The sequence below is a fragment of the Lactuca saligna genome, chromosome 5 (assembly GCF_052625555.1).
Source record: "Lactuca saligna cultivar CGN05327 chromosome 5, ASM5262555v1, whole genome shotgun sequence".
In the NCBI taxonomy this organism is placed as follows: domain Eukaryota; kingdom Viridiplantae; phylum Streptophyta; class Magnoliopsida; order Asterales; family Asteraceae; genus Lactuca; species Lactuca saligna.
In genome coordinates, this window is record NC_136421.1 from 265,864,925 (window position 1) to 265,879,055 (window position 14,131).

General features: G+C 36.3%; 1 protein-coding gene across 1 annotated transcript; it reads right to left on the reverse strand.

Annotated features, from left to right (window-relative positions):
- Positions 1 to 12,021: 12,021 nt before the first annotated feature.
- Positions 12,022 to 13,891, reverse strand: LOC145046630 (uncharacterized). The gene is made up of 4 exons (XM_078994913.1): positions 13,465 to 13,891; positions 13,202 to 13,422; positions 12,608 to 12,710; positions 12,022 to 12,353 (listed from the first exon to the last, which is right to left on the reverse strand). Exons 1-4 carry the CDS (start codon positions 13,889 to 13,891, stop codon positions 12,022 to 12,024), a joined length of 1,083 nt encoding a protein of 360 aa, XP_078851039.1.
- Positions 13,892 to 14,131: the final 240 nt, after the last annotated feature.

A 14,131-nucleotide genomic window follows, 5' to 3' on the forward strand; every position in this document is an offset into this window, starting at 1 on the left:
ATTGAGTGGTAGTGGCTTATAGTGTCATGTTAAGACCAATAAATGACAAATGCGTCATGGGTCGTGTGTATTGGGTGGTAGTGGCTTATAGTGTCATGTTAAGACCAATAAATGACAAATGTGTCATGGGTCGTGTGTATTGGATAGCAGTGGCTTATACTGTCATGTTAAGACCAATAGATGACACATGGGTCATGGGTTGTGTGCATTGGGTGGTAGTGACTTATAGTGTCATGTTAAGACCAATGGATGACAAATGGGTAATGGATCATGTGCATTAGGTGGTAGTGGTTTATAGTGTTATGTTAAGACCAATGGATGATAAATGAGTCAGGGGTCGTGTGCTTTGTGTTGTAGCGGCTTATAGTGTCATGTTAAGACCAATATACGGCAAATGGGTCATAGCACCTATGTATTGGGTAATAGTGGCTTATAATGACATGTTAAGACCAATGATAACAAATGGGTCATGGGTCATGTGTATTGGGTGGTAGTGGCTTATAATGTCATGTTAAGACCAAAGGATGGAAAATGGGACATTGGTTGTGTGCATTAGGTGGTATTGGCTTATAGTGTAATGTTAAGACCAATGGATAGCAAATAGGTCATGGGTCATACGCATTGGATAGTAGTGGCTTATAGTGTCATGTTAAGACCAATGGACGATAAATGGTTCATGGGTCGTATGCATTCGGTGATAGTGGGTTATTGTGTCATGTTAAGACTGATGGATGACAAATGGGTCATGAGTTGTGTGCATTGGGTGGTAGTGACTTATAGTGTCATGTTAAGATAAATGGATGACAAACGGGTCATGGGTCGTATGCATTGGATGGTAGTGGCTTATTGTTTCATGTTAAGACCAATGGATGACAAATGGACCAATGGATGACAAATGGGTCATGGGTCATGTGCATTGGGTGGTAGTGGTTTATAATGTCATGTTGAGACCAATGAATGATAAATGGGTCATGGGTCGTGTGCATTGGGTGGTAGTGGCTTAATGGGTCATGGGTCGTGTGCATTGGGTGGTATTTGCTTATAGTATCATGTTAAGACCAATGGATGACAAATGGGTCATTGATCATGTGCATTAGGTGGTAGTTGGCTTATTGTGTCATGTTAAGACGAATAGATGACAAATGGTTCATGGTCCATGTGTATTGGGTGGTAGTGGCTTATAGTGTCATGTTAAGACCAATGGATCATAAATGGGTCATTGGTCGTGTGCATTGGGTTGATGCCATTACCCTTGAATCCTAGCCCATATGACTTAATGCCATTACCCTTTGATATGTGTATGTGTGTGTGTCTATATATATATATATATATATATATATATATATATATATATATATATATATATATATATCATATCTTAATATTTTAGTTTTAATTATTACTATTTAGAACTAAAAGTCACTTACAATGTTTAAATTTATATTTTAGAGGTATAATTGTTGCTAAAACGGAAACGAAGTGAAAAAGGGGGAAACCTGAGTTGGATCACAAAAATGGAATTAGAGTCTGAAGAGGCCCATTATGCCCCGTGTAATGGGTCTACGTCGTGCATACCGTGAAGATGTGAAGTACGCCCAATGTAGTTCATGGTACACCCAACGTACTGGGCCGATGAGTCCGGATGTTGATTGTGCATTAAACCGACTATGCCCTGTGCAATTTTAGTACGCCCCGCGTACGTAGGTCGGTTCCAAAATTTTTAAATAGCGATTTTTAGTCAACTTAAGGGAAGAACTCGATTTCCATTAATCCTTAGTCGACAAGTAAAAACTATTCTTCCATTTTGAGGGTCAAGAGGGCGTTCGGAAGGCTCTTAAGCTTACTTGAGTGAAGATCTGAGGGATTAGAGAGCGTATTCATGTCGGAGATCATGTATTTTGTTGTCGTGACCATGATTAGCATTCCATTGTGATTCAATTATGTGCTACTTTCTGATTTAGGTGTTAAAACCTTTTAGTTTATGTTTATGATTGAATTAAACTTTGAGTTTATGGTTTAGTTGATATTTGGATTGTTTATTCTTATTTAATTTATTTTGTCAAGTTTATTTGAAGATCCATATGTGTTAAATATTGTTACTTTGTTCCGTATTGTTGAATTAATAGAGTTTAGATGACCATCTGACCATGTTAATTTGAATCATAGTTGTACAGTGACCATTGGTGATTACGACTAGTATTTCGACCAAAACCTAGGGTTGGGAAATAAAGAGGTGAACTTTAATGTGTGTGCATGAGTAGAATGACCATTCAATGCATCATTTAAATCCTATGATTATTAGAGTTAAATAAGATCAAATAATTTTTAAAACGAACTACATACTGATTTGCATGATTGTTTGTTCGCTTGATCAATGAATTAATAGTTATGTTGAAATCAAAGAATTAATAGTGTGACCATGATGCTAGTGATATTAGGAATCGGTGAATAATGAATAAAATTTCATTGTGTCAGTAGTAAGTCATTACTTTGATATGTAGTTTATCTAAATCAAAGTACATAAGGAGATTTGTCTTCGGTCAGTTTATCGAGATTTGCAGTTTAATAGGATATTTGAGATCTAATTTAATAAAACCCTCACTGATTACTTTTGTGTGTAACTTATAATCAAGAATTCAATTTAATTCACCATTGTTACCCTTGTGTTCGACACCTGAGCTTACCACAATTATACTATTGCACGACTAGGTACAATGTCTAGTGTGTTTATTAGTCCGGTTGAGATAAAACTAGTTTTATAAATTTAAAACTTGACTACGATATATATATATATATATATATATATATATATATATATATATATATATATATATATATATATATATATATATATAAGAATTTTTTTTTAAACAATTAAAATGAATCATTAGATGATTCACAAAAAAAATTCCTAAAAAACATTTTCATGATTCATTTTTAAGTAAATTAAGAAAAAATTCACTTTTATAACAATTTTAGTGAATAACAACAAAATCATTGTATAAATGAATCATCGAGATGATTTTTTGAGAATTTTTTTTGTAATCATGTTATTTTTTATTCATTTAGTGATTTATTTCTTTTGTTCGTCAAAAAATATGTACAAAAAACTTGTTATCTCCCTATCAAAAGAAATTCCTTACCGAACTTATATCCACTATTTAGTTTACGATTTATACAATCTCTATATATTCCGCATATAATTAGTTCACAACAATATCAAATTTTAAAAATTAAACATATTTACTAGTTAAAGATATATTTATTAAGTCACCGTTTCTATTCTCTATATAATTATATCATTTAAATGAGTAGATTTTGATTTCTATTTCATTTTTTATCCCGTTAAATAAGGATATTTTTATTCATACAATAATATAAATCATCAAAAATGAAATTTTCTCTTCCAATTCTTCATCTCAAGTGGTATTCTTTTCTATCCACGATAACTTCTACAAGTAATTCGTAAGAACAAATACATGCCTTGGTGTATTCTTTATTATTATTATTATTATTATTATTATTATTATTATTATTATTATTATTATTCTTTAATTTATAAAAACACTAATCTACTCTTTCTTATTCTATCCGTAAACAAACAACAATTTTTTAGTTTAAACCAAATGAACCAAAATATCTTATGGAAAAGTAGCGACACATATTTGTCAAAAGTAGAATATCCATTGGAGAATAAAATAAGGTAATTTTGTAATATTGTAATTATTGTTATATGTATTCCTATTTTTTATGTAATTTTTGTTTTCAAATAATGAACCTTTTTTTTTCAATTTTGTGTTTATTAACCATTTTTGAAAAAACATCATAAATGGTCCCTGTGGTTACTCAAAATCTGAACTTTAGTCCCCATGGTTTAAAAACTTCATAGGTGGTCCGTGTGCTTTCAAAACTTTTGACGATTGATCCTTATTGCTAACTCCGTTAAGTTTTATCCGTCAACTGAAGGGCATTTACGTCATTTCACTACCACAAGAACTATTTATGATGTTTTGTCTTATTTAAAAAAATATATATGTAAAGTCCTCTCTCTCCTCTCTCTCTCTCTCAACCCATTGAGATGAAGATCTTGGGACGAACCCTATGAAGATATGGGTTCTGATTCATCATACAAACATATCTCTTTGTAACACCCCAATAACACAAAATCAAAAACCAATAAAGTAGAGAATATAGATTTTTGGGTTTGTTCTTCAACGTACACACACTCAAGAACACAAAATTTGAATCATATATTTGCTTTTGTAGGTTTTCGCTTCACACACACATGATTCTGAATCTTAAAACCGATTACATCGAGTTATGATTACTTGAATGTGATTGTAATTTCTCAACAGTTGAAGGTATTTTCTTTCGTCTTTCTCGAAACCCAGTGAGATTTTCGAGAAGCTATTGTTTGCGGTTTGAACATGAATGAAGAACAAGAATCAGAACCATTATCGAAGAAGGTTTCTAGAGACTTCTCAGCCGTGAACCTCACAATCAAGATATCGACTTCAACACATAACTCTAGAAAAGAAATATCGATCGACGACATTGTTTCTGCTTCATCAATCTCATCATCATCTTCATATAACTCTTCATCTTCTTCAGCCTTTGTTTCAGCGCTACAGTTTCCTAACATATCTCCCAGAGCCACTGGATATGATCCATATCATCATTTAGAAACCAAAATAATCGCTAATCCATCCATCATTACTACATTTACTCAAAATACTACTCCAGAATCTCATTGTGGGTCTCACTCCGATGACATGCCCAACACTTCCTACAACTTTTCCAATTCCACAAAGCTCAAAATCCGCGATTGTATCCTGTACCATGTCCCGACAATAATACTAATAATGCAACACTACCTCGTATCTCATTCTCATTTCCAGTTACACGGATTCCTTTCGTAAAAGGGTCTTCTAGTGCCAAATTAAGGAGACGAACACAAACAGACGTGCAAAATTTCGTTGCTCTAGTTTGTGAGTCGGACAACAGCCACGACGATATCTGTAGCTCCAACGGTTGTGGTAGCGACGCCAATTGTGTGTTTGTTCTGTTCTGTTCTTCACCGGCACCGACAGTTGAGATTCCTTCAAGGGTTTTTTGAAGCTCCATCTTTTCTTGTCGTTGCACTCACCTGTATGGAAATTCTGAGAGAGAGACAACAAGAGATTTCTAAATTGATTCAACTATAAGATCATTTAATTGATTTATCCCATAATAAAAATCCTACATCAAATTTGGACTCCATCTCCAGAACCCCTACTATAAACAAATGATTTGTTGTATATTGTGAATTCTGTTTTTGAGTACAAGATACAATTGGCATATATAGCCAAGATTACAAACTAACTTAGAGATTATCTAGGAATGTACAGCTAGATCTTTTGACTAGAGTAAATACAGAAATATAATATACATATAATGTACACATAATAATATATCACTTAATACGCCCCCGCAAGATGGAGGATCCATCGGATATGCCAATCTTGGATCGTAGTCGTTGAAATGGACCCCGTGAGAGAGGTTTCGTTAGAGCATCTGCAAGCTGATCGACAGAGTTGACATGACGAACATGAAGTGAGCCATCTTGTACCTGTTCACGGACGAAGTGGTAGTCTAAGGCCACATGTTTCATTCGTGAGTGGTAAACAGGATTCGCACATGAATATGTAGCACCAGTGTTGTCACAGAAAAGTGTAGGAGACTGAGGCAGCAAGATACCAAGTTCACTTAATAAGTTTTTAACCCACATAACTTCGGAGGCAGCATTGGCAAGGGCTTTGTATTCTGCCTCTGTAGACGAACGAGATACGGATTTTTGTCGTGCAGATCGCCAGGAGATAATATTGGAGCCAAGGAATAAAAGATAAGCGATTGTGGAGCGACCACCACACCCAATGCTACCCCAGTCGGAGTCCGAGAAGGCTGAAAGTGAGAGATTGGATTGCTTGTGAAGATATAAACCATGATAAATTGTACCTTTGAGATATCGAAGAACTCTTTTTAAAGCTTGCCAATGTGTGTCAGTAGGAGCATGCATGAATTGTGATAGTTTGTTGACCGCAAAAGAGATATCCGGACGTGTAAACGCAAGGTACTGTAGTGAGCCCACAAGTTGGCGATACGGTGTCGGATCTGTACTGGGGGAGCCGTCATGCAAGGTGAGATGAGCTGATGAGTTTAACGGAGTAGTGACTTCTTTAGCTCCATCCATGTGAAATTGTTGTAAGAGATCATGGATGTGACGGTGTTGGGAAAGAAAGAGACCAGTAGAGACAGGAATGACTTCAATGCCTAAAAAATGATGAAGGGCACCGAGGTCTTTTATGGAGAACCGATTGGATAATGCGGAGACGAACTTGTCAAGAAAGGAGTTGTTGTTGCCGGTAAGTACAAAATCATCGACGTACACAAGGAGATAACTAATGATGGAACCGGATTTATAAATGAACAAAGATGGATCAGCCTTGGATTTGTGAAAGCCAAACGACACAAGGAAGGAAGTGAGTTCGAGATAGCAAGCTCTAGGTGCTTGTTTGAGCCCATAGAGAGATTTACGGAGTTTGCAAACATGAGTAGGATAATCAGGATGGATATAACCAGGAGGTTGAGTCATGAATACTTCTTCATGCAAGGTGCCATGAAGGAAAGCATTATTAACGTCGAGTTGTCGGATGTTCCAGTTAGAGGAGAGGGCAATGGATAGCACTGTGCGTATTGTGACAGGTTTAGTGACCGGACTGAAGGTTTCGAAGTAGTCTTTGCCTTGTTGTTGGAGGAATCCTTTGGCGACTAAGCGGGCCTTGTATTTGGAGATGGAACCATCCGGGTTGCGTTTAATGCGGAAAATCCATTTGCATCCGATTGGAGTGTGGGAGGATTTGGGTACGAGTTCCCAGGTACCATTTTGTAAGAGAGCGTTGAACTCATGGTCCATGGCAGTGCGCCATTGGGGATCTTTTAGGGCTTGAGTATGGGTGGTTGGTTCGATGGAGCTTGGAATGGGGTGTAAAGTAGTGGAGTTAACAAATGATTGGTTGTAATATTTGGTGTTGGGTTTTCGAGGCCGATGAGCATGAAGCGTTGAGGCTGTAGGAGGTGGCGGTGTTGTTGGGGATGGTGGATTGAAGGTGCTGGGAGACGGTGGTTGTTGGGTGGGTGTGGCTGGTTCCTCGTCGGGTGGATTAGTTGTGTCGGTGATGGGTTCTGGGTGGAGAGTATCAGCTGTAGTGAATAGAGGAGGGGAAGATGTAGTTGGCGGTGCTGGATTTGAAGAGGTGGGCAGGTTGGTAGTATGTAGAGGATTTTGTTCAGGTGTGAGTGGGTTGAGTAGCGTATCAGGGGTAGGGAGTGTTTTAGGAAGGTTTTCGGTGGTATAAGGGAAGGTTGTGGGGATGAACTCCACATGTCTGGAATGGTATAATTTTTTGTTTTGAGTATCATAGCACTTGTAGGCAGACTTAGATGATGAATACCCGAGAAATAGACAGGGGGCTGATCGTGGTTGTAATTTGGAGGTGGTATAGGGACGGAGCCACGGATAGCATAGGCAACCAAAGGCTTGTAGTTTATGATAGTTCGGTGATTGGTGAAAGAGGCATTCAAAGGGGGATTTATTTTGGATAAGGGGTGTTGGAAGGCGGTTGATAAGGTACACGGCTGTTTGGAATGCATGGGACCAGAAGGTTAATGGCATGTGAGCATGATGGAGGAGTGCTAAACCGGTTTCAACTATGTGCCGGTGACGTCTTTCCGCAATGCCATTTTGTTCAGGAGTGTGGGGTGGAGTTGTGTAGTGAGATATACCATGATGTTGAAGGTATGAGGTAAGACCTATGTATTCACCTCCATTGTCACTAAATAAGGATACAATGGGTAGCTGGAAGAATTTTTCAACTAACACTTTGAATTGTGGAAAGATGAGAGCAACGTCACTTTTGTGAGTCAAAGGATATAGCCATATATACTTGGTGAAATAATCGACAAAGATGACATAATAAGAGAATTTATCAACAGACTTTTGTACCGGTCCCCATACATCCGAATAAATGAGTTGAAGTGGTTTTGTAGCAACAAAGGAATTTTGACCAAATGGCAATTTATGGCTTTTATTAATTGAACAAGATGAACAATGAACATTAGACTCAAACTGAAATCTAAAACCTAGCTTAGAGACTAATTGCTTGAAGACTTGACGCGAAGGATGACCAAGTTTGTGATGAAGAAGAAGTGGTGAGGTCTTGGAGGTGACATGAATGGAACGTGTTTTGGGGAACCGAGTGAGGTAAACGCCATCAGTTCTCTCTCCTCGCATGAGTCGCGCCCCCGTGTCCAGATCCTTCACATAAAAATGAGATGGAAAGAATTCCACCGAAACAAGATTAGTGTCACATAATTCACCAACAGAAACTAAATTCTTATTTAATTTAGGAACATGAAGCACATTAGATAAAAGTAATGGTTTGTGAGATGTGTGAATATAGGAGTGACCAGTATGTGTAATAGGTAAACAGGTACCATCACCAAGTACTATCTCATCGGGTCCTCCGTATTCCGATACGTGATGAAGGGATGTAGGATCGGAAGCAACATGATTGGATGCCCCTGTATCAAAAATCCATTTTGGAGAGGCTGGGGAAGATGTGGTGACATTGGCAGTGGGCTGTGGATGGCTGTGGCTGTCAGGTGTGATGTTGTTGTCGCGGAGGAAGCGTGCTAGTTTCCGGCAATCCTTGGTGAGGTGACCGGGAATGTGACAGAATTGACAAAACTGGTTGTTTTTGGTGTTTCGGTTACCACCAGGATTGGTGTTGTTATGCCATTGAGACTGTTGAGTGCCACGAGACTGAAAGGGCGGTGAAGATCGAGTATGGCGATTGGAAGAGTTGGTATTGGATGACCGATTGTGGAATCCTTGATTGCGGGTAGTGTAATTGACCGTGGTAGGCAGGATATCGGAGGGAGGATGGGCTTCTTTGAGGCTACGTTCAAAGTCAGTAAGTTTGTCAAACAGTTCTGAGTATTCAATTGGAGTGTCTCGTACCTTGAGAGCAGCAGTAATGGTGTGATATTCGTCGCCAAGCTGTGAGAGAATATGGACCATGAGGTCCTCTTCGGTGACGGGGCTCTGGGCAAGGGCCAGGGAATCAGCGATAGCACGCATATCCTGGAGAAATTATGTGATCGATCGGGATCCTTTAGGGTTTTTCACAAGCTTAGATTTAAGGGAGATGATGCGTGACCTGGAAGTAGAGGCGTAACTGGAACTGAGTCGATTCCAAGCCTCACGGGCTGTTGTAGCAGATGACACCAGGGGTTGGATTAAATCTGAGCAACTCCCTAAAATTGCACTGAAGATCATCTGATCCTTGCAGTACCATGGCCGATACTCTGGATTTGAGATGATTTTTCCGTCTCTGTCTGTGAGGGTGGTCGCCGGTGGTGCTGAGGTGAGGTGACCATCTAGGTCAAGGCTGATTAAGGTTGATTCAACCTGTTTTCTCCACACCGGGTAATTGTTTGGCGTAAGTTTGATTGTGAGATGAGTGGAGGCGGTGATTTGAGCGGGATTTTTGGAAGCCATTGTTGACTGATTTTAGGGCAGGAACGATTTGGCTTGTGTGAGCAGGAGTGCTCTGATACCATATAAACAAATGATTTGTTGTATATTGTGAATTCTGTTTTTGAGTACAAGATACGATTGGCATATATAGCCAAGATTACAAACTAACTTAGAGATTATCTAGGAATGTACAGCTAGATCTTTTGACTAGAGTAAATACAGAAATATAATATACATATAATGTACACATAATAATATATCACTTAATACCTACAACCCTCGATTTGACTGGACCAAACCCAATTTTGGGTTCATATGTCAAATCAGTATATCAACAAATTTTGCCTTATAAATTCAGTTTAGTATTGTCATATCTAATTTTTCATCATTACAAGATCGTTGAGGAGTTATTTTGATGCTAAATCCAAAAAATACTGGTGCAAGTTAGGATATTATCAAAATGGTCCAGAATGTCGATACAGACACACAAAGATACCACAACCTTCTTCTTCGGTGGAAGAAATACTCCAAAAGATTCAGCAACTAACATACTACATCAATTTTCTTAATTTTATATGTGTATACATTAAATAAAAGAAGTTACAGAACAAGATGAAGATTTAGGAGAGAGAGAGAGGAAATTAAATAATATATTTCTTTTTTTTAACTAAGAAAAAACATCATAAATGGTCTGTGTTAGTGAAATGATGTAAATACCCTTCAGTTAACGGATAAAACTTAACGGAGTTAGCAATAAGGACCAATCATCAAAAGTTTTGAAAGCACAGGGACCATCTATGAGATTTTTAAACCACGGGGATTAAACTTCAGATTTTGGGTAACCACAAGGACCATTTATGATGTTTTTTCACCATTTTTTATTAATTTTATTTCTTTATTAAGTTATAGTGTTTTTGTTTTAACCTAAAATAAATTCTTGTTTAGTGTTTGTGTTTGAAGCAAGAGAGTTAAGAATAAAATTCCGATATCGCTTTTTATTAAGATGATCATTTTACTATTATCTTTTTCATAACCATGTCCATCTTCTTCGTCTTCATCTTCAACACATTCTAATTTTAAAACAATTTAATCAAATAATAAAAAACAAATCTAAAATAAAAATAAAACAAAATCAAAGCTCGTTTCCTAAAATCAAATAAAATTAATAAGCATGTCATAAAATGATCAGTTTAATTCCATTCATACAGGTTGGACCAGATAGAGATGGGGGTGATGACGAATAAGAAGCAGACGTGGGATAATATAAAAACAAAGGTGAACGTAAGGTGCTGAATTGCTGGGCGGATGTGGAGGAATATTAAAATATCTACAAAGTCCTACATTATAACAAACTTCCATTTACCGCCATTAATATGCTTAAAATTAGATAAATCTTTGGTTTCAAGAACCTAAAATTGTTTGTTTTTTATGCTAACTTTCTGATGCTGAAAACGATTTTTTATGAGTTAAAATCATCCATGATATTAAAAAACATTATATATATATATATATATATATATATATATATATATATATATATATATATATATATATATATATATATATATATGGGGATACAGAATATACATTACAGCCCCACCTAAGCTTAGGTACTAAACCTCTAAAATATATCGTTTTATCATGCGAAATATACCCGATTTGGTTTCAGTTGGTAAATATATCACCCTCCATAACATTTCTTTCTTTCATTATCGTTTTACCATCTTTGTTTTCTTTCTTCAATTATCGTTTATTACTTCACATAAGTAAACATTACTAAACCTAATCTAAACCCTAAACCCTAAATTTAAACCCTAAACCCCAAACCTAAACCCTAAACCTAAACCCTAAACCCTAACCCCTAAACCATAAACCATGTAATGTATATTCCCTTTTCCATATATATATATATATATATATATATATATATATATATATATATATATATATAGGAGTGTTCAATCGAGAACATTTCTTATTGCGAGAACATTTGAGAACAAATTTGCAAAACACAATTTTATTAATTAAAATTATAAAATAATATTAATGTAAATCAAAAAATAGTTACAAACAATTAAAAAACCCACTTACTAACACCACTCACCACCCAACCACCACCACGCACCACCACCACGCACCACCACCACCATCACTAACCACCACCCGCCACCACCATCACCACCCACCACTTACACCACCCATCACAACCGCTTGCCACCACCACCAACAACCACTACCTACCACCCATCACCACCACCCATCACTAACCACCACCACTCACCACCCATCACTACCCACCCACCACCACCAACCACCTCTGCCGCCAGTGGCGTAGTTAAGATTTTTTTAGGGTATGCCGAATAATTTACAAAATATAAACTACTAGCAAAATACTTCAAACAATAATAAAATGTAACAATGTATGCATTTTTAAAGTAAATTGTTCATTTTAGTTGCACACGACACTCTTTTACATCATTAAAATCATCTAAAATTGAGTATAAACTAAAAATCTTTGCGATATCTTTCTCGATGTAAAGAACTAGACTATCAGCAATAAAATCATTGTCCATCTTGTTACGTAGTCTATTCTTCACAGTTTTCATGGCGAAAAATGCATGCTCAGTAGTCGCAGTAGACATCGGAAGGGTCAACACAAGCCGAATCAATCTGTCAACAAGATAGTAATAACTTGCTTTTCCTGTCTCTACCAAGCCTTGACATACTTCAACAATAGATGACAACTTTTCCAAAAATGGATGGTCCTTCACATAAGCTTCAAAGTGCTTCAACTAAAATTTTAGAACATCTATTTCCTGTTCTGTGAAATCAAGATAATAATATTTTTTTACAAGTTTGCAAAAGAATCAGAATTGAAGTGTTTATAGTCCTCCTTTAGATTCAAAGCAAGACTAAGTTCTAAAAGCTCTACAACTCTTTCAATGAACCTTGTATTAATTTCCTGTAACTGAAAATCAATAGTTTCATTAAATATATCAAAATGATAGTGATGCTCAATAGTAATATTACCTCCCTTCATGTTGCTTCTCCTTTCAAAATAAGGATCTTTGAATTCAGGAATGTCAATATCATGCTTCTTACAAAACTCAACGACATCATTAAGAAAAGTTGTCTATTCATTATCTTTAAGGGTTTCAATCAGTTTCTTTGTATGGGAGATCATTGTGATTGCACTTATGATGTCTTGAGATTTTGGTTGTAAAGCTTGACAAAGAGTATCAGTAATTCCCAAAATTTGTTTCATCATATGTGAAATGAAAACAAATTCAAAAGATGTCATTCTTTTCAACGTGATACTAGCATCACCTTTTGTTTTATAATTAGAGCCCGCTTTTTTATGTTTTCCAAAACCGTACAAGTTGGATTATACATCCGTATAAGACTACTAATAGAAGTAAAATGTGAGATCCAACGAGTATCTCCGGCACGCTTTAAAGTACCAATTTGATTATCCCGTTTACCAATATTAATTTCACTAGATTCTAACAATTCTGCAATTTCAGCATCTTGAGTAGCTTATAGCTCATCTTGGCGTTTACACGAAGCACCTACGACATTCACAATGAAAGATAAATTTTGGAAAAAATCATGTACAAAGCTTACTTCTCTAGCTGCTGCAACAAACGCAAGTTGTAACTGATGAACCATACAATGTATATAATAAGCACATGGATAATCCTTAAGGAATAATGCTTGTAATCCCTTCCATTCACCACGCATGTTGCTAGCTCCATCATACCCCTGTCCACGAAGATTCTCAACAACAAGCTCGTAAGAAGTAAGAGTTTCACATATATAAGAATACAAAGTGGAAGACGATGTATCTTTGACATGGGCAAGATTAAAAAATCATTCTTGTATGTAACCTTTCTTGTCAACATATCTAAGAACAATGACCATTTGTTCTTTCTTATTTTCATCACTTGCCTCATCCATGATTATGCAGTATTTAGAATCACAAATATCTTCAACTATCTTTTTTCTCACTTTCTCAGCAAAAACATGTAAAATTTCTTTCTGAACCTCAGGTGAAGTGTATTCCGCGTTGCCGGGTGCATTTTCTAAAACGAAACCTGCAACCTCTTCATTGTAAGAAGTTGTGTTCTTGATTAACTCAATGAAGTTACCATGATTTTTTGAATCAATTTTCTCATCATGCCTCCTAAATGAAATCCCCTGAAATAAAAGAAAACGAACAACATCTATTGATGTTTTCACCCTTAGCCTATTCTTTTCAATTTGATCAGCAGACTGTTTTTGCAGCACTTTATCAATATGTACTGATTGATTCATCAAAGTATCACAAAATCACACAACATTATAATGCTGAGAGTTTGGTATATCTCCAATGTGTTTCAAAAATGAACAATGTTTCCCTTTAACTTTGTTCCAGTTTTTAAAACCATTGGTTGTAAATGCATCATGGCCATTATGGGTATTTGATTCTTCAAGAAAAATATAGCAATAAAAACAATATGCTCTATCTTTAGTTTTAGAATACTCAAGCCAAGGAAATTCAGAATATCATTTAGA